This window comes from Neodiprion fabricii, chromosome 2, assembly GCF_021155785.1.
Source record: "Neodiprion fabricii isolate iyNeoFabr1 chromosome 2, iyNeoFabr1.1, whole genome shotgun sequence".
Taxonomy (NCBI): Eukaryota; Metazoa; Arthropoda; class Insecta; order Hymenoptera; family Diprionidae; genus Neodiprion; species Neodiprion fabricii.
In genome coordinates, this window is record NC_060240.1 from 35,093,511 (window position 1) to 35,114,844 (window position 21,334).

At 48.5% G+C, this 21,334-nt stretch overlaps 1 protein-coding gene across 3 annotated transcripts in view; it reads right to left on the minus strand.

The window, feature by feature from the left end:
* Positions 1 to 3,205, minus strand: part of LOC124175532 (protein apterous-like) — a 35,328-nt gene extending 32,123 nt beyond the window's left edge. The window contains exons 1-2 of one of the 3 annotated variants that reach the window (XM_046555888.1): positions 2,587 to 3,205; positions 471 to 2,147 (exon numbers count right to left, since the gene is read on the minus strand). In XM_046555888.1, coding sequence (XP_046411844.1) covers positions 471 to 518 — 48 coding nt within the window. In that variant the 5' untranslated portion in view covers positions 519 to 2,147; positions 2,587 to 3,205. Of the gene's footprint in view, positions 1 to 470; positions 2,396 to 2,586 lie in introns of those variants that run through there. The other 2 variants (XM_046555890.1, XM_046555889.1) reach the window with 2 other exon arrangements.
* Positions 3,206 to 21,334: the final 18,129 nt, after the last annotated feature.

Sequence of the window (21,334 nt, forward strand, 5' to 3'; positions counted from 1 at the left end):
GAATATATAATATATACGCTTCGGTTCTGTCCCGTTGCTTACGAGTCCCATTCATCCTCACCCGAAGTACACAGGTAGAACAATGAGTAACTCAAGAATGAAAGCTCTAGCAAAATCCGTTGGGCACAATACTGAGTTGCGGATGACGACAGGCGACAAAGAGATCCGACGGCATGAGAAGGTCAGGCGTAATGCGAACGAACCGTACGACGTACAAGTAATCCGGTAAAGGGACCGGAAATGTTTAATGTAAGCCGATTAATGGAGGTAGGATACACGCGGTACTCGGGTGGGGTGGAAGGTGAAGTCGAGGAGTGTAGGTAAACAAGAGTTCGAAGCCGAAGACGAGGACGCGGAACGCCGGCGCGTAGAGCAAATCGGGCGACAGCCGAAATTCCTCACAGATTCTCGGTCCGGCGGTCTGTTAATTAATTGCCACAGCAAAGAAGAATCAACGGAGCAGGACTTACCCAATGCATGCCGGTGGTGGGAGGGGCGCGCTCCTCATACACCCCCATCAGGGTGGCTGCTGTCGCGGGGTGGTTCCCGCCGTGGGGTTGAGGGCGAGAAGCAGGTGGGAGGGGGCCGGGGGACCGGGACGCCGGTGACGCGGAGATGGCGTCTGCCGAGCGTCGTCCAACCCGCCCGAAGACGCTACCTCCTCGAAAGGGGGCGCGACACTTTTGACCCGAGCATAAAAGGTGGCCGGTATTTGGGAGGGCGGGGGCGCCGATTTACCGGCCGAGGTCAACGATCGCCGGATCTATCGATCGCTCGATCGGCACTCGATGCACACTCGGAAGAGTTCCCTGCGTCCTTGAGCCGCTCCGCGAACAAGATTGGCTCCTCGCAACGTTCACCAAGTTTAAATTTGTCTTAGAAACGAACCGCACTGACGATCGCGACGATTTCCACACCGGGTCGTGTGCCGATGATTCTTCGTTCCGGTTCAGGGTATCACTGTCAGCCTCACTTTGGCGGCCCCGTTTTCATCCTCGGCATATTCCGTCCCGTGGAGAACACTCACCGCGGATGTTTGACCCGAGCTGAGAACCTTGCGGATTTGTCGATCACTTAATCCCGACCAGGACACAGCCGAATTTCGTCGGATGATCGAGGGTCGATCGATATCCTGTCGCGTGCTCGTTGTGCTCTTCCGGGTGTCGAAGATTCGCGAGAATCTTGGGCCCGGAGTGTTTCGAAGGTTTATTCTCCCTCCTTTTATCTCAAGTTGCGAAGGAGCTCGTGAAAAATAGCTTTGCCGAGCTGCTGCGCAAGCTGCCCTGCGAGAGAATTCCAGTTCCACACCGGTCAGAGCGAACTTTGAACCCCCGAAGCTTGCGGGCGACGCGAGAATATTTTCTCGAGTTGAAGAAAAAAAGAAAATAAAGACTGTCGGCCGATGGCTGCCGATCCCTCGAGATACCGATGTTCCGTTTGTAATACAAAGACCCGGTCCGTCGGCACACTGCTTTTGTACACACCACACGCACTGTCGAGATACGCAAAAAACACTGTATTAAAACTTGTTTCGGGATGCGAGTCGAATTATCGAAGCCCGTGCGGGGGACACTCGACGAGGAAACCGCGCGGCGCGTCGGGGAACCGGGTTCTCTTTATCTTTTTTTACATTACATATAGAATCGTCGGGGCATCGGGGTCCTCGGTGTCGATTTTGACTGACGCATCTCGCGCACTGGCCTCGCGCATGTGCTGTGACGATGGATTCGGGGGCTCGCGCTGCGCTGTGGCGAACACACTCGGCCCGGGCCGCGTTGTGGAGTGAGGGAACGGCCAGATGGAGCGGCGTCGACGGCGGCCAGCGCCCCTCGCGGAGCGGAATAGAACCAGGAAAAGTGGGGCGGCCAGCGTCGGTTGGACGGCCTCCGCGTTCCCCACCCGAAACCGACAGGCTCCACCTCTTCCTCGGCCCCCCTCGGATCCCCTCGGACCTCGGCTCGCCAGGGCGACCTGACAAGTACAACTCGACAAACGCTCAAGAGACTCGAGGCGACGCGATGTTACGCCGGGGCGAACCGGGCGCTGCGTGCTTTCCAAACCATCCTCCGGGAGGACGGATATTCGAGTTTTGTTTCCACCAGTTTGGATGCACTCCGAAATTGACCTCGTTCCTGCGACCTCGCACACTGAGAAAAATTACATTTGTTACGGTAACTAGAAAAATTGAGTAAAACGGGTATCGTTAAAAAAAACTGTTTGAGTATTGTTGGAATTAGGAAAAACGAGGTACGCGTTACCATTTTGCGCTACTGTCGATACTTTTGCGGTAATTGCAGCGCTAAATCACTTTCTGAGGTTTACTCTACTTTTTTTAGTTAAATAAGGCTTTGACATCGTTTTATTGTTGCAGAAGCATTAAATTTTTGCAACAGTTGCAAGAAAATATGGCAACAGTGAACGTAATGATAAAGATTAGTACCTAACGGATACCAGACTTTCCGGTAACAGCTAGAAAACTAATTTTCGTTTTCCACCTAGTACTATATTTTTCGATTGTGGTAAAAAATGAAAATAGTTAAGGACCGAGCGGTAACCGTAAATCAAAATTTCATTCATCGCACCTACCTCTGTTTTCCGATCTGTTCGCAGCTCGCAAGTTCGTACTTCACCCTCTGGTTTCATATCGTATCTGCTCAATATTCGATGCCGACGCGTCTCTTTCGTCATTGTAACTTCCGTATTCCGTACTCTATCTCAACATTCTTAAAATCTGCATTCGTTCGGTTTTGCTTCCTTGTATCCTGTGCTAAGCAATTTTCAAGCTCAAAGCTTACCTTCTACCTCTACCATACGTGTTATGCCTTTTCACTCCCGTTTTCTAAATTCTTTGTTCTGCCGTCACATCCGTTACTTCCTATTTTCAACGGTTCAAATTTCCGGACTTGAACGATGATTTTCTGCACCTCTTTTCGCATTTGTCGTATCTCGGACTTCACTTTTTACCTGACGTTTGAAGCCTGGGTTACGCCCGCATCTTGAAGTTCATAATTTCAGCTTTCCGCATCACGTGCATCGTCTACCTTTTGAGACATGCCTGAAACAGTTCATCCAACATTCAAGTTCCTTACGCTATACGTAAAACAGGAAGTTATAACATGCGAGTGAATTTGAAACTAGAATTATCGATAATTTTCACGTGATTACTGTCAATCTTGAAGAGATTGAATTCCGACAGAGCGTAGAGACTTTCATTGTCAATCAATATCCGATACATGTACGTACATATACACATCTTACCCGCATGGTATCGCAATATGACCGCGTTGCAATCTCGATATCTTTGATTTACGTTACGCAAGTAAAGTATATGTAACTAACCAACATTCAGCAGCTACGCAACTTGTACACGGTATACCCGTACGAATAATGTGCGCCTGGACAACCACCTTTATCTCTATACCGTTGCGTGGAAGGTATCTTGCTCCGTCTTGCCTATTCCTTATATCCCGTAAGGTGCGTACATGTCGCGCGTACACGCCTTACACACCCACGAGTACAAGAGACATAGGTATCTACCGATACATGCTACAGGGAGCGTATCACCGGGTTACGCAACCGAGATAAAATAACGTGTTTATTGTTCTATTGAAAAAATGATTACTTGAGCAGTTTTACCCGGCTGTTGCTTGGTCAAAGCGACTGTACGTACATACACGTTCACTGCCGCACGGCAATACCGGGGCATTCGTGTGCCTGACTAGCCCGCAAGAGTCCATACTCGAATATATCTTTTCTCAATTGCACACGCTGAGTAAGCACAAGTCCACTTAGCGTATTGGAATTTGAACCCGTCGAATTAATCATCTCGAAATTTGACAAGCGTCCTCTTTTTCTGCACGGTACTGGATAAGCCTCTTAATTCCCGATGAGATCTGCACGTCCGGGAATCTTCATCCTGTCAAGCGCATGCGTAATATTCGAAAGATAGCCAAATCGAGGAGTACAGATTCCAAAACGTATTTCGTCCGGATACGTATCACGCACACCGCGAAGGTGTATCGAGTCCGGCTTCTGGTGTACGCACTCCGTGTCGAAAGGTAAACACACGTCGATAAATTCCGAGATTTCTAATCCGTGTAATCAGTTTAATAATCTCTAATCAAACACTCGAGAAACGGCGATGACTCCCCGGCCGACGTAGAACGGCTTTGATCACTCGATAAAGCTCCGAGCGAACGTCACGACGGAATTTCACTCTGTACACTGATTTGCTCGGTTTACCTACGAATGCAGGAATTTGCCGGGTGAAGCATGTAGTTATCAGGACACATAATTGCCGTAAACGAGCGCCTCCTAAATACCTAACCATAAACCGTTAAATGCCAAATCCCGAGCCACGCGCCACGCTGCAGGCCGACCGTTTGGTCACGTACTCCTTCCTCGGTTTCTTCGACGGCGAGACGGGTGTACCCGAGTATCGTCCGCGAGATCACCGGACCGAGCACCAACGCGTCCGGCCACACTTTCCGCGGTCGGCCCTTTTTGCGGCTCGAATCTACGTCTGGTAACCCGACTCCCGGTGAATACGAGATCGCCGGACGCGTCCTTTTGCGCTTTTTGCTCCCGCAGCCAACGCTCTACGCAGCCAGCCTCAAAACTGTTTTCCAAGGAACGTGCCCGGGACGCGACTCGACGGTCTTGTACGGATTTCTTAAGCTCGCGTTCCACATGCCTGGAGGCGGCCTGCCAGATCTTAATTTCCCGAGACTCCCCTTCGGCGGCCACTTTTCCAGGTGCGGTGCGCCGCGTATATCGGCCGTTTCTATCAGCCCGTTAAAACACGGCTATTGACAGTGTAATATCGAAAGTGACCGTTGAGCTGCCCCACGAGATATTCGTAGTACGTGCCGCTGTACAATCGAGGCATTAGCATAAGCTTGTGCTGCTTGTACGAGGAGCATAAAAGTAATCTTCCGAAATCGGTATAAAGTATCCAACGGTATCCTAAGTGCACGAGCACCTGACGGTCTTTCGACACATCCGATCAGACAGTTACACCCGATCCATTTATTTTCCTTCGCGTCGTACGTGGTCGACTTTCTTGAATCGGCCAAACACTAAAACGGTCTTACTTATACTACGGAAAGATTACAACGCTGCACAGTTGCAGGTATAATAAGGTCACGTTTTGTATGTTGATCAGTTTTTCCGATGGCGGACGATCCAACGATGGCGACAACTGATGTGAGAAGGCTGTAATCTAAAACTACGAGGAAGCAACGCATGGTCATGAGTTATAGGTATCTCGCAATGATCTTGATCTTGATACGGTGTTACCTGTATTAACACACGGGTATCTATAAAAATATGTAAGAGTTTATCGTCTTGATTGCCGGTCGAATCGCGGTTTTTGGGTTTACACGAGAGAACTGATAACATTTTTCGGTTGATTTCTACCGTATACACCTTCACGTACTTTACACGATCATTTTGCTCCCGTTGATCGATCTCTGTTGTATTTGGCTAATCGTACATGTACCTAAAATTACCGCAGCGATTGTTATTGTGAAAAAAAGTGGACTATCGAACGCCGCGGTGACAATCATTGATCGTGTATTGAAATTATCTCGACAAACTCTGATTTTGTTCCGATCGCGAATGTTGTTGGTTCGACAATTGCGACGCGGTTTGCACCTGCAGTTTTGTTCGTACTCGGTTGAAACACTGCAGAGGTGAGAACTTCTTACATCTGCAGCCAGAAACGAGTTCAACGATTTGGCTGCTAGTTCCATGCAGGAAATATGGAAAACCGATTTACCGGTGTACAGTAGTAAGCAATCGCGATCTAGGTATAAGTATATCGCTGTTAACCGCAGCTCGTGTCGATTTTCGTAACGGGGAAAGATAGGGAACAAATTATATAGGCTATGCTCGGAAACGGCGAGCGATAACAAATACCTTGTGTATATTTTAGGCTCGACGTGACGTTCGACGCTTGAGACGTTTTAGGTATACCAAGGAGAAAAAAGAGGTCAATTTTTTGTTTATTTATAGGTCGATTTCTTGACGCAGCTGGCTCGAAGCCTGTTGTAAATCGGCGTCGTGTTAAATCGCAGCTCAATGTTGGATCGCCAATCGCTACGCATGTAATGCCCGTTACCGTATCCATTGTATCCCACGCTCTAATCGCAGGTAAGTATTTTCTTGTATAAATCCCGAAGGATGGGATATCGCCGTGGCGTAAAACTTCCGACCTGTTCCTCCGATGCATCGCGATGCTGCCGAAGCTCGCAAAGCTCGTGCAGGTACAACGCCCAGCCTCCGGCAGCTCTGCACAACCTCGCATTGCAAAACTGGACCGTTACCTATCGCCGATTTACCTCCGATGCACACGTTGGCTACGCCAGGAAACTCTTTCGTTGAACCTGGACTCTTAGATCCTGCGACACAATGCACCACTGTAGGTTTAATGAAGTGGAATTCAAGCTTGAGGCGATACAGACCGATGGAATAAACGACGCAGCAAAGTCTGTCAGACTGCAACGTTCGGCTGTGTTTACATCATGGTTACTTATGGCTCGTGGAATTTCAGTGACGCGTTTTACGCGATTTGTAATATTTTATAGACGAATATTTTTGAGAATGAAACGCATACCTTAACGATGTAATTCTATAAACGACTTATCCTTCTCCTCGACGTTTAGAAAGTACCGGTATTATAAATATAACTGTAAACGCCATTGTGATCCGTGCTTAATAGGATCTCCAACCTTCGTTTCTAGCTATTATGAAGCAACGATGTCACAGAATGTTGACTCGTATCTCATTTGGATGATACAATTATTACTCCTCCATCTCTAACGCCCTAAATTTTCGAAATACGAAGACTGCTTCGTAACCGCGGAGGTATAAACTACGCTTCAATCTCATGTTTTGAACGTCTGATACTGGTGACTTTCAAAGGGGAAAAATGATGTACCATATTTACCCGAGTAGCGTGTCTTATACACAGACTCCATCCACTAGAGTGTGATTTGAATTTCACAGTGAAGTTAGATTTCTCGAGAAATCATTGAATATGAATGTAGTAAGTACCTATCAGACGATATAGGAATACCTCGTATTAAAAAAGTTTCAGCTCTGGGACATCGTTGCCTCGTGAAGCTCGAAATAAAGGTTGGGGATCCTCTTATTAATAGGATCTTACTGCACTCCATCTCAACATGGACTTGGACTTTAACATACCTCTAAATATTCAAATACGTGATCAAGAATGCAAACAAAGGAGTAATAGCCGGTTTTCGCGTAAAACCAAAACCCATCGGTGTGTCTTTGTTCCATGTTTATCGTTGCGTAAAAATGGAAGACATTTAAAACAAATTACTGCTACACATTGTTCATTGGACAGCAGTTTGTTGATGTTTTTCCTGTATGACTGTACCAAATTATATGGTATTATTACCAAAGCGTGTTGTTCTGTTTTTGACTATTCGCTGCTATCCTGAAGTAAGGATACCGTAATCAGGTGCGGTAATCGGCTTAGTGGGTTTAAAAGTGTCGATATAGATACAGTTTTCGGATGTTAAGAAGCGACGGTTTGTTAGAAATGGTTGGCGATCTGTCAGCGTGGCGCAACACCTCGCAAGATAAAGATGTCGGGATCAGATCCGTTCTAAATGGAGAAACCTTGTAAAGGGTCCCGAGGAAAGCGCGATTGTACTCGAGGATGCTGTTAACGCGTCGTGTGAATGCCGAGGACCCAGGGATGGGACAATGCCTCGGAGACTCCCCGCCGACTTCGGGGTCCCGCCTGCTGAGAGCCCCCCACGACTGGGACCCACAAAGCTATGTACGCGCGAGACTTTCTGCCACGCCGTTTGTGTTTGGTGCGGAAACCGTTTAAATAGAAATCCATGGAACCAGATCAGCTGCTGGCTTTGATTAGCCTCCGACGGACGCTTTCCGGTATAACATACAATGTGCGGTTGAGAGAAGGGATGCCTCAAGCTCGGGCTTTCGATCTGCTGGTTTCTCGAAATTTCGTAATATTCGAAAGACCGAACAGGACTCGGGAATCCGATGGAATTCGGGGAACCTTGTTCAGACACTTCGTGTTTCACGTACGCGACTTTGAATACTCCTACTCAGGCTGTGTTTCACTTCGCCAAGCGTATCCCGAGATTGTCAGAGATTTCGTGGGACTTTAAACAGCGATGTACACGGGACTCGGAGAGTGATTAACCCCCGACCTCAGCCTTCGGTGTACCGCCACACACTCGTGGGAAGTCCCGTGGTTGTTTAATGCTTGCCAACGGCGGAGGTTCGGTTTCCAAAACAGACATCATGCCAGGGCTATTGGATTCTGGGCTGACCGTTTACCAAACAACGCGTGCTGCGAGCCAAACACTCGGCTTACCACCTTGTGGTCAAGCTGCCGGACTGACCCACGTTGCACGTACGTGGGCTGAACGGGGTACTGGTAAAATGGTCACGGAACGGTGCTAAGGCGTGAATCCAGCAGCGATTAATTTCAGCCGCGCAAGCTCTTGTCCCAGGGTCGATCACCCGTCCGGCCGCGACGATTAGTCCCTTGTTGGATCCCCGCGACGTTCGGCCACCACAGGATCGCCATTCGACAATGAACCAGTTGACACTGGCAGAGTTTAAAAAGGGAACGGAAGTCGACGCGAATGACGGACCTTGAGGAGGGCCAACCGTTGGTCGATCGGTTTCGCGAACGATGACGCGACTACCGTTAGACTCTTCCTCTCTAGACAGTTGCGCGCGGGTTATAATAAGAGGTAGCCCAGATAAATAGAGCGATAACTAAACTTAGCCTGCCTCGCTGCACCCGCGCGGTTCTCTTCGGGCTTTATACCGCTCGGGTGTTGGTAAATGAGAGAATTATGTACGCGAGGGCTGCGATATAGAGCAACTCGCGAGGAGAAGATAGTCCTCGTGATTTACCGAGCTCACGGTGATGCACCGACGACGCTGCCCTCACCAAAGAAGAGCCCCTATACCCGACGCCTATCTGCGATCGCCGCAGAGGCTCCCAATTTCAAATCTTACCTCCGGCGGCCAGGTGATGCACAGAAATTTTTCCGGTCAAACGTCTAGAGTTGTAGAATCTCGCCACGGCACGTTTCGTTACTTTAATTGCATCGAAATACCTGCAGCCGAAATAACGATTACACCCCCATTACTTGATCAGCGTTAACCATGCCTTCGGAAAATGTAATCTGTCTGTGATAGTCTCGGAGCTGTGCGTTGCGAAAGCTATGCAAAACCCTCCTTAAACTGATGGGATTTTGAAAAATAAATATTATAATTCATGTAGGACACGGTCGTCTTGTTAACTGAAACTATATTTTGTCAATACGATACGGGTGTTTAATTGTTTGGAGATCTCTTTCGTCGATTGGACAGCCGGAGATTCTGTTGAGAAAAAGAAAAACAGCTTTAATAAACGAATTAAGAAATTCCGGGGTCAGATCTGTCATTAGGACGAAAGTTGCCTCGGCATAACAAACTCGGGAGGAAGCGAGCACCTTGCAATTAGTCTTAAGGATTGCACCTTGCACCTCGGACGTAACTAGGTACTAGATCTCTCACTCATTAACGTTGGGCCGGTTGTCGCCAAGAGGACAAGGTCGTTTTGTCAATTAGAACCTTTACGTTAGTTCCAGAAAGTTTTCCGGTATAGTTATATTTACCATATTGCTACTGTGCCAAACAGGTCGCTCTTCGAGCCTGTCCTTGATCGCTGATTTGCCGCATACAATTATTATTGTACAGGGCAATTGACCGCGACAGAATTGTACAAGTTTTTCGTTTCTTACCCAAAATTTTCCGCTTCAATCGAGAGCGAAAACTCCGACGAACTACGCGTTCGCTTAGAAATTTTCACTAATCTGATAATAAGATCACCGGTGAGTCGGAGCTGAAGAATTTTCTTGCCATCATTCTGAAGTGATAGAAAAACGGAATTTTCTTCTCTTTCGTAGACCTGTTGAGAACACCGCAGTGCCGATGAAATCGATCTCGATCGAGTTTTAACAATGAGTGAAATCCGAGGCGATAGTCTGAGCACCACTGTTGCGTCATCGTGTAACTTATGGTAGTCGAGGAAATCTAGGATATACGCAGCCTACTTCGCTCGGGAACTTGTGAGATATATGTACCTCGCGGCTGTGTGAAAGAGGAGCTTCTCTGAATTTTCGAAAGGCCGCACAAAGCGACGGTGTAAAGCGGCCGCGTCGGCCGCGCGCGGCAAAGACGTTAGATGGGAAAAGCGCGAGCGCAGCTGCGACGATGTCGGGTATGTACAAGAAGAGACTAAAGCGTCGACGTAATCGTCAGCGATGATCGTAGATACGATCTGCTAATGGCACCGAGTACGGCGAATCCCGCGATACGTACTTCAAAAAACAAATCACCCGACATTGTCGGTTATTCAGATGTGGACTGCGGGCATATTAATGTATCCACCGCTCATGTATGGCAATTTATGCACACGGACCCGCGACTCTTCGAGACGACGCACCGCGGTCGTTTGATTTTTGCCACGTAATAAAACGGACTCGGTGCCAGAAGCTCAATTCACGGCTGCCAGAAACATGAAGTAAGAAAATAACGGGAAGACCGTATTATGCCCAAGTGAAATACTCCCTCGTCTCCGACGAGCCGGTTTCTTGGGACTGACAATGAGAGGTGGGAGCTTCAGGGAAGGGCCCGATGCTCTACGAAAACGGTCCACCCTTGACGCATTGTGGGCATTGTCGGCCGGGCGCACCCCACAAGCACGTACAAAATTGTGGGGGCCATCAGGCCCGTAATGTCCATAATGCCCATAATACCCACCGGCCAGTTACAAACGCGACAACGATATTACAATGATCCGGACACGGGTGCTCCTGATCTATTCATCGGGAAATCTTTCCCTCTTTATGTCCAGCTCTCCTTTGGCTCGACGGCCGCACCGGTCGGTACGCGTGCCGGTCAATGGAGCTGCCGAGGATTACCGGGTAACTCTCATTCACGATATGCTCCTGCACCGTGGATCGGATCGAACGATTCAATGGGGAACGACGAACGGCTGACAAGTTTAATTTTGGCAAATATGTTTCGAACGTGATTGCCAATAATCGGCGCATTCGCCGATCGCCTACGTCCTCCGATGTTACCAGCTGAACGGCGTCTTCTTCACCGATCCTTGCAGGATGCCGAATCGTTCTGCAAATTGCGCCTGAAACCTGCAGTATAAATACATCGTGCTTTCATAAGATTGGTTAATAGTTTACTGTACGTTAAATTTACTTACGTATAAATTAGGAAATTTATAAGTAAAGAAGGTATAACTTTATTGAATTGTGAATAAAGCACGAGACATTTGGTACAAATGATATAGCAATTTTGTTAAATGGGTCGTTTTCCAATGAAATCGCAATTTTGAATAAAATTTCAATCTTCACCTTCTGAGCAAACTGCATGTGACATTGTGTACATCTATTTACGCATCACGAAACTGTCGAGCCGCACGTCGCGGCTATTACTTATAGATAAGCGTTAGCCAGCTGGATGTAATATTTCGAATCAATGTACAACTCCGTCGACTAATGAGTAAAATATACCGCAGCAAAATTAAACAACTACAATGCAATTAGGTTGAATATTGATTATCCGGACATACTCTCGGCTTGTCTCCATTCGTCTCCGGTGACTAAAAACGATGACAAGTATTAATGGACATCGCTCAAACAAATGACTCCTCAACATGACGCTATATTAGGACCAATCGGATACAAGAACGCTTACACGGTGTCCTCTTACTATACTAACGGCGTCGATAACTCTTCAACTTCAAGCTCTAATTCCGAAGGGTCCTGAATCCTAAATTGGAAGTGGAAAAAATATTCGCTCACGAATCACGCAGAATTTCTCTTTCACGAAATTTGCAGCGATTTTGGAACATCGTCTTCGCAAATCACTTACATACCGATAATCTCGTGTGAAAAAAAGTATATTAAGCAGCGAAAGACGAAAACCAAGCAAGAAACTTGCCATAAAGATGTTGAACAAATTTAAAAAGTACTAGTTATAAGATTTGCAAAATTGAAGAAACTGATTTGAACTGTAATCGGAAAATCGTTGGCCGGTCGTAATCCGGCAACCGCTTTTGTATTATCTGCCGACTCGCGCCCGTCGAGAGCGCGTGACAAACGCGGGAATTCAGCGTCAATCGCGATGCCAGGGTGTCTGGATAGCGCGGCTTCCCGGCGCTAGGCTTCGCAGCATCGCGAGAGGAAGAATTCTTGACGCTCAGCTCTGTTCTTGCTCGCAGGACTCCTTTGCCGGGTTTTAATGCGTGCGATTCCTATGCGCAGCGAGGTAGCATAAACTGCAGGCAGAGTGTCGGCCTCGGTCCCTTGCCGGGGTGAGTCGAGCTTTTCTTGCCGGTTTCTCCCGCGGCTTGTCGCGGCACCGCGATCAGGCAAATTGCGTAAAAACGAACCGCGACACCGTATTCGGCTAATGGGCCTCGCCGATAGATCATTCGAGCTCGTCCGCGGCCGCCTTGATAGCTCAAAATGGACGCAGGATACGATTTTACGAGTCCAATTTAACGCCGTTCGTACATACCGTACATCCGTCGCGTGTCGCCTGGAAGCTCGCCGATCCGTCGTATTCCCGAGCTTTCACGTCAATCGTTCAAAAAGCTCTCGAGGGAAACATGTGACATTCACCACTGCGTAGGAATTAAACGGTGTCGCCGTTTTAATTTGTCGCCTTACTAATTGCCGGGAGCGGAGAGCAATTAACGCCGCGCTCTTTCGATGAAGAGTCGCGCCGCTTTCGTTCGTTAATTCGTTTCATGCCGCTAAATTCTTCCGCCGCCGTGGAATATCCGCATCCGACGATTCGAGGGCGCCCTCTAAACGAGTCACGCTCCAGCTCCTGGCCGACGGCGTCGCGCAGCTTCGGGAATCACCCGTCGTCCTGGACGGGATCAGCCCAGCCCGAGGCCCGAGGCACCTGAGGCGCGTCGCAGGCGAACGCCACGCCACGTCGGCCAGGGTGGGACGGATGGATATCCTCTTACCGACACGTGCGAGGCACGTGCCCGCCACGGCCTTCCAGAGGAGAACAGAGGCCGAGAGCCGAGGGTCCGCGACTATAAGGCTATTAATTAAGCGAGATTTGAGACACGCCGGATTTCGGCTGCGCTACATTTTTACAGATAATGGGCTCGAGTTGCCTCAAAGCCCGGTTCCCCGCTTTGAACTCCCGCACAAAGAAAATTTTCGCACCGAGAGCATCGACGAGGGCGAATTTCGACTCTTTTCTTTTCTCTTCTCATTCTCGAGTTACCGGTTATTACGGGCGTTGCAAAATTGTAATATCCACCGCGATACGATGCCTGCCACCCTTGAATTTTAACAATTCACTCGCAAGACTTCACCTCCGTCTTCAATTTTGAAAACCGAATATTTCACCGTCGCCGCGGTATAATTAGACGGCCAAGTGATATATTTTCATATATTTTGGAATGAAAGCCATCACGATCGGTGTTGCGTTGTTGCTCGCACAGCTTATGCGGAGACACGGTGAAAGTAAAAGCTCCTGTCAAACGGTCTTTGAAGCATCGTTCGTCGAAGTGATCTCGAAAATTTGATGGGTGCACAAAATGAAGCTGTTCAGAAATCCAACAGCCACGCGCATGGCGTGATGAATCATTCTACGATCTGGGGTAGATGGATTTTCTTTTTTTTTTCTCTTTCTCAAGTAAAATATTTCACGTTTTTCTTCCACATTTTCTTCTTAAAAGTTCTGAATTACTTTGAGCAAATGTGATATTTCTGTACGAGAATAAAGAGTGTCCGATGAAAAAAAATAATTTCAGAACAAATTTACACCGTTGCGAAGAATAACGATAGGAATTTAACCAATGGTTTATCGTTTTCGGGTAAAAACTTACAACGAAACCATGGTAATTAACAAAGAAGTATATCTCCACTAAAATCTATTATCACCATTATCGTGAAACCTAGCTTCCGTCTTCCACAATGAGATTTTAGATCCCTCGTCCCAGTAATTCGACGTCTTACTTGACGAAAGTCAGGCTGCAGCGTTCGCTGAAAAACATTGACGGAATTTGACCATCACGTGGCCCCGTGTTGAATCTCACCTCGAGAACTTGCCCAAGTTACGATGCCTCTCAAGATATTCTCCATCCTCGGGAGTAACTCGAGTAAAATCCACGGGACCAGGAGGGCCTTAATATTTCTTTGAATCTGGACGGGCGGATCGGCGGCTAACTCTGCACCCCTCGACTCTCGAGGTGCGTGGCGATAAATTCAAGTCTCGAATCTGATCGAGAAGATATGATCGTTGTCGGTGCAGATGCGGGTCAGGGCCGTCACGTCGGTGGTGAAGATTTAATAAAAAAATAAAAAAAAAAAAAAGGAAATAAAAAATAAGAAATAAAAAAATCCAACTCCGCCGTTAGGCTCGAGTTCCCGGCGTCCGCGTCCCTTTCGGAGAGACGTCGCTCGCCTCCTCTCTCCACGGCTTGACGACTTAATCCTCCGTGAAACGCGATACTGAACTTTGACGAGAGCCGATCTGACGCTCCGTAAGGGATACCCCATAAAAACTCTACTCTATTACCCCCGAAACCCGTGCGCCTGGCGCATGATTTTTATTGTGGGAAAGCGAGGCTAATGAATTTACATCGCACTGGCTGCACAAATCGAGTAGCCGTCAAGTTCCTCGAGGTTTGTTTCGCACGTCGCCAGTACGTGAAATCGCGAAAATTATTCTCCACGTGTGTAAAACAAATTGCAGAGTCCAGGTGTGAGCGGTAAGTTTTCTAATGGCGAGGTGATTTGAAGGAAAAATCAGGGGGAAACCAATTACGAAAATTTCAGACAAGTTCTGACTTTCTGACTTGGAGAATGATAAAATAATACATAAAAATACTCACCGATAATTAGGTGCAAGAATTGACACTTGACAACATCTATCTAATTTTTCATCAACTTCCTGAGAGTAAAATTTCCTCTACGGGGCCAATCAGCTAGAGATGTTTTAACGAAAAATCATTAACGCGTAGCTGGTTACATCTTAATTGACGAGAAAATAAATCACGTGCAACGTACGAGGGTGTTGAGCTTTCTTCACTTATAACCGTCGAAACATTCGTACTGAAATCAACGTCAAAAAACGCGTCATTTCCTTCCTCCGACTTATTTATTTCTTTCGACAGATTATTATAAATTATCCAGTTCCAAGCAGCTACAACTCGTGCAGTTATTGTACGCGTTGCCAGTTAACGAGAATAACTGTACAAACGATTATGACGCAGATTTATGTTGCAGGGAATATTTTCTGCGGCTGCGATCCCTGCGCAGCGTCGATATTTTCACACGAAAATAAAAAACCATCCCGTTCCAGTGAGCTTAGAAAAAAAGTTAATATAATACAGAAACGATGAGGAAAAAAAGAATCTCACCATTATCGTCGTGTCGTACGAGCGGGTGGGTAGATTATTAAAACGAAGGGCGGTGGAGGAGCCGCAGTTCATTTTCCAGACCGTTTCATCACCATAAAAATCCAATAAACAATATGATTAGCTCCTCGGTATAGGCGCGAGTATAAGGCTGGCGGATAGGATAGGTATACTTTAGTATTTGGTGGTTCATCCATCAACGGCGTAGACAGCGACAGGACTTGTCGGATGCTGGAGGAGCCCCGAGGCATTTCGAGTGATTGATAAAACGTCAAATTAGCCGACGGGATTTTTGTGGTAATGCTAAACCCCGCGCTCCGCGGCCCTAAAGGAGGGGGAGTTTCAGATGGGATGGGATGCGATGCGATGAGAGGAGAGGAGAGGGAGCAGAGTGCCGGGAATTGTTTGTTTGTTGCCTTAACAGGACGGGGGTAACATGAGATGTCTTTTGTATCGGATCGAGATCCGGTCACACAGTGTAAGCGGCTATCAGCGAGTCCTCGATAATCGGTTCACATGTTGCGCTCATTCGTTGTAAGAAAAAAATAAGGAAGACGTGTAAAAAAAAAAAAAAAAAAAAGAAAAAAAGAAAATAAAAAGAAAAAGAAAGGGAAAGAATCGTAATGGGCAAAAAGGGCGAGGTGAATCTGAAAATGGAAGAAGGTGAACGAGGCCTCCGCACCGACGATAGAATCCGCGGTATACTCGGAGGATGGATGAATGACGCCGCCCTGAGACCTCGCCACACCTGGACCCCGCACGCCGCAGGTGTCGATCCGTGGACCTCCTAGCGACCCGGGTCTTAAAAGCCCGTTCACAAAAGAGGGCGACTCCACGCTGGGCGCCAAGGGTAACCGAGCGATTTTACACAAATTAACCAAAGCCTCCCTCCCTCTCTGCCCGCTTGCCGGCCCTCGCCCCAGGAATCGTTACAAATCTACAACGAATATACACACTGTGCAAGCTTTGCTTTTACTTTGGTTACACGGCGACGCGTTTCGTCAGCCGATATACAATACGTTTACAACCGTACTGCGCGTAGATCGTACACGCGGTGTATTATCGTAAAGACGAGGCCTTTCGCCCAGGGCGACAGCGCCTCGCACCGTTTTCCTTAAAATTTACTAGTACCTGGACAGCGTGACGGTGTTCCGATTTGCACGCCGACGAAGTGGCGATACTGGAACGAATTAGGACCGCAAGCCTTCGACCAACGATAACTTTGTTAGTTCGACTTGCGGAAAGCTTCGCACGCGACGGACAAGAATACCAGGTATTTGGAATTCGAAGACATGAGGTGCAGCATCGTCGGTTCGATAACTGCATTCCCGGCTACTGCACTCTTTCACCTCAGACTAAACGGATCATTCTACCACTCGGAAGTCCATCCTGCCGCACCAATCGTGTTCGTTCCTCGATCCGCAGGAAGGGTAACCCGGATTTGTCTTGGTCGTCGAGGATCCGTGATGCTCGTTATGCTCTTCTGGTTGGCCGCAGCGGAGAGCCGGGCAGCCGCATCGTTGAAACGTGGTGGATAGCGGTGGGTCTGCCACGTGCGGACCCGCTGCGGGGATGTGAACCACCCCCTAGGAAAATCCTCGGCCTCTAAAGCGCCCCTGGAGTGACGCTGAATAGGCGTAAAATCGATGAATGAAAAATTCTTTCCGGGCTACGTCGGTGTATTCATAAAACGAGACCCGCGTGCCCCGACGATGACTCAATCTCGTTCGAGATCGTTCGCCCGGAATCAACGTCGCGGTCTCACCGCTCTCCGATGCGGTTTTCACGAGGCTGTAATAGGTACGCGTTGCCCCTCCTTGTCCCAGTTTGCAAATAACTCGCCAATTAACCGGGAAGGAACCATTCGAGGCTGCCCGTATCTGCGTAAGCGAGTTCTGCACGGAGTGACGAGGCGCGAATCGGCGATAAATAAATGGAGCAAAGTGAGAGATCGACGGAGAGGAAACCGTTCCGTAGCATTTAGATCACCGGTCTTGCGGAGCAAAGTTTTCAGCCAGCCGCGGTCACGTAACCGAATTATTGCGTCATGACCGGCGAACGCCTCCGCGTGCGGTAAACTTTCGTCGACGCGACGAATCAAGAGTCCGTTTCACGATCGAGTATCTTGTTTTGTTTGTTAATACTAGATACATTGTGCCGGTTCAGTGAAGTGTAATATCCATCGCTGCACGGGGTTAGCCATCCGCTAACGATTTGTGACTTTGTATTTCTCCGCTTCTCAAGTGCCCGACAAGTATCTTACGTCTATGCAACGTACAGGGTGAACGAATGTGTAAATAAACTCGTCAATCGCGAGTGGATGTGTAAACGAAGCAGCGAAGGGTGACGTCAGAGTCATCGGACCAACCTCCATCGCACCGCAGGTATGAGGAAGGAGTCCGTGACCGCAGACTCCCTTCTCGTCGAATGACACTTGCAACATTTATAAATAAACACCGCGAATACGGGGCCATAAATTTCAACCCGAAACCGGGTCCGCGGTTGACGGACGTCAGGTGGGCAAAGTTGGGACTTTAACAACCTGTTGGGTCTGCATCCTGCCGATCCAGGTGCCTGTCTCCTTCGACCACGACCAGGGCGTCGGAGCCGAGCGCTGAGTCTCGTCAGTTTTAATCCACTTACCTGCGGCAGGCGAAGGACTCGAAAAGGATACGTGCGTTTGGAATGCTGCGAACAGCAGATGCCGACGAAGAGGAAACGGGCTGGCCGAGGGTGAATTTTGCCAAACTCTGTTTCGGGAATCCCCTCGACCTCTTCCTCTTCTGTCTTTTCCTCCGTTTTCCGGCTGCCGCGAAGAAAGAACCTGCGACAATAATTATTGGAGCGAAAACTGGGGTTCGTTGTACCTGACGGAAGAAGCGAGACGAGAGTTGGCAGCGCGTCGCGACGCCTGAGCCGGTCGATTAATCGCGACGGACGTATCGCGGTGGCAGCCACGGGATAACGATCATCCCAGCGTTTGAACAAAGTACAGCTTTGATTTGATATCAAAGCAGCAGAGCCTGCGGTACGTGCGGTAACGACTCCGGTCGTTGGATCGTCGCCTCTTTCCCTTGGTCCTGGAGCCACAGCGCGTTAACTGCCGCGCATTCCTTCGCTCGCTCTCTCTCCTTCTCTCTTCCTCTCTCTCGCGTCTTTCCAGCGGTGCAGTGTTACATGTGGATCTACGTTTTCCTAGGCGATCCGTCCCGTCTTGTCGTCGCATGACCTCTTCGACCTTGTCCACAGCGTGACGCGATCACGCTGATGCAGGGGACATAGGTGAGGTGAAAACACGACGAATCCACATCCCGATGTTCCTGATATCCGGAGATTTCCCGCATCCAGCACCTGAAACTTGAACACCGTGCGTATTTAGGTCTTGAGTCCTGACGACGAGGCTTATTCTGAGAGTACGAGAAGATGTGTGAACATCGAATATGTAACGAACCGTCTGGCCCAATATTTTTCGTAAAGCTTCCAAAATTTTCCGAGAACCAGCCCTGAATTTCTCGTATCATTTATCAATTCCAGCACTCGTCTAATCGTCGCTGCGGAGTTCTTTGCGGGAGCTACCGTGAAAAATTCCCACGAAAAGTTGTAGCTGTCATATCGAGAAGATGCGACCAAGATCCGAGATTGTAGAGGATACGCGGCCGCGACGATGGAACCGTAGATACGGAGATTCTTGGGCGTCGCGACGAGCGGCCCTTCGATGACTTTCCATATAGCTCGGAAAGGTGAAGCGGTTGCGACGCGACGCGTTGCTGGGCGCATGCCGAGGAACCGAGGAACCGAAGGATCGACAGACGATGAGACCGTCGATGATTCATGGTGTATTAATAAATCGAAGATAGTTTAGCTCTCTCGCGGATCGTTTCTGGACAATGTCTTAGCGCCGACAAGTGTCTCTCGTTGTGTGCAGTTTGTAGCCTTCGAAGTGCCCGGTTATTTATGATCCAACGTATTATAGCGGCCGTTATAAACGTCGGTATTGCAGACACTTAACAGTGCGTATATCAATCAGACGCCAAGTTGCACTAGGCCTCCCTCGTGGCCCTGAATACGCGCACCCGCGTCGCGACGCCCTGCTGCGTCCAGTCCGCGGGATAGCCGAGCAGATCGTTCGAGACAACCAATTATTATCTCGTCGATACTCGACGTTTTATAATATACGGCCACCGTCCTCCACGGGGTAAAGTGTCCGTCGGGTTCGTGCGTAGCGAGAAAAAAGAGGCGGGTGAAAAAAATTAAAAAAAAAAATAAAAAAAAATAAAAGAGAGCGGTGGAAAAAATGGTAAACGCAAAAAATTACACCAACGAACGAGGGCCCCGCTCTCCGGGCATCCGTATCTTATACGCATCGAACACGGAGGCTGACAAATACACGCAGCGTGTCACATTTGCTCGACCGCGTTGTGTTATTATTTCTATTCTTTCTTGTTGCATTATACCTACATACGATGTACATATTAAATCTCGCTGCGTAGGCTACAGCGCGTGAATAGTGACTTTCTCCGTTAGGGGAGCTGGGCTCACCTCGTAACAAGCCCAACGATCGAAATCAATTTCTTAATTTTCACCATCGCGCGTATAATATTTCTCATTAAGATCGTATCTGTGAATATTTTCATAATTTTGAATATACACCTTCAACCGTCTACACTATCTTCGTCGATTACATCCATTAGAATAAATTTGAAGGTTATAAAATAGAAATCGAGACTTAAATTTACCCGAAAGCTCGGCCGTTCGCAGCGTGAAATTCTGGGCGCCGCTCGTGCAGAGCCGTAGCATGCCGTGGCAAAAAATTGTCCCACGAACCAGGATGAGAGGGACAGACGGGTTCGACATGTTGTCTAGGCCAGAGGTTGCAGTAAATAATGCGACGGGTAGCGACCGGCACGCGGGTCACGCCGGTTGCCCGCCGTTCGATAAGCCCGATAAGAAGCATAAAGAATACTCGCATCTCCCGGCCCTTCTCCTCCTTTCCTCAGGCCGCAGTGCAGCGGCAGTCATTCTCTTCCGCGGAGGAGAGACGAGAGAGTCGTGTCGGGTATCTTAATGTCTCCTCGATGTTATAAATTACCAGCAACACGACTCGTTCACGCACTGCAGCTGCGTCGCGACGACTCGCCGTCGAGTTCTTGACGGGCGAGCTCGTCACGTCGGAACGAAATTTACGGACCTCGGAGATTCGAGACTCCCTCTGCCCGGTGGGCGATTTTGCAAAACAGCGCGAAGCCCGGATCGTTTTACGGAAACGGAGCTTTTCTCCGTGTGTCGATCCGGCCGGTATATTCTTCGCTGTCGAGGGAATCATAACTGCCCGACTGCGCGCGGTAAGGATGTACAACATGTATATACGTATACACACGTATAACCGAAGATTTATGCGGGACGGATTTAAATTTGTCAAAACTGTTCCGAAAATAGCCGATAAATTTCCCTAATTAACTGCAGCATCCGTAAGTCAACGGGTGCCTGAAGCTCACTGGCGTGGCACGGCGATGCGATGGTTGTTTAGGGGCCCTCGCATGCCTAACGACCAGGAAAATTGACACCGCGTGCCTTGTGTACTCCCTGCGTGCCCTGAGAATTTCAAAGCTGCTCCTTACCCAAAGCACCGTGCAGGTTATTTGATCGCAATACTCTGGCTGGCTGCAGCCAGCCTTCGTCGATCCGGAGATTTACATCTTGGCATCGACACTCCTGAGGGAGTATCCGGCCTCATGCGGAAATAATTATATACCTGTTCGACGTCACGTCGACTTCCCGCCGCATGACGGTGAGAACCTTCCAATATCGATCTCGCGGGAATATCGCAGGAATTTCGAGGTCTTAGTCACAGTGTCAACGGGA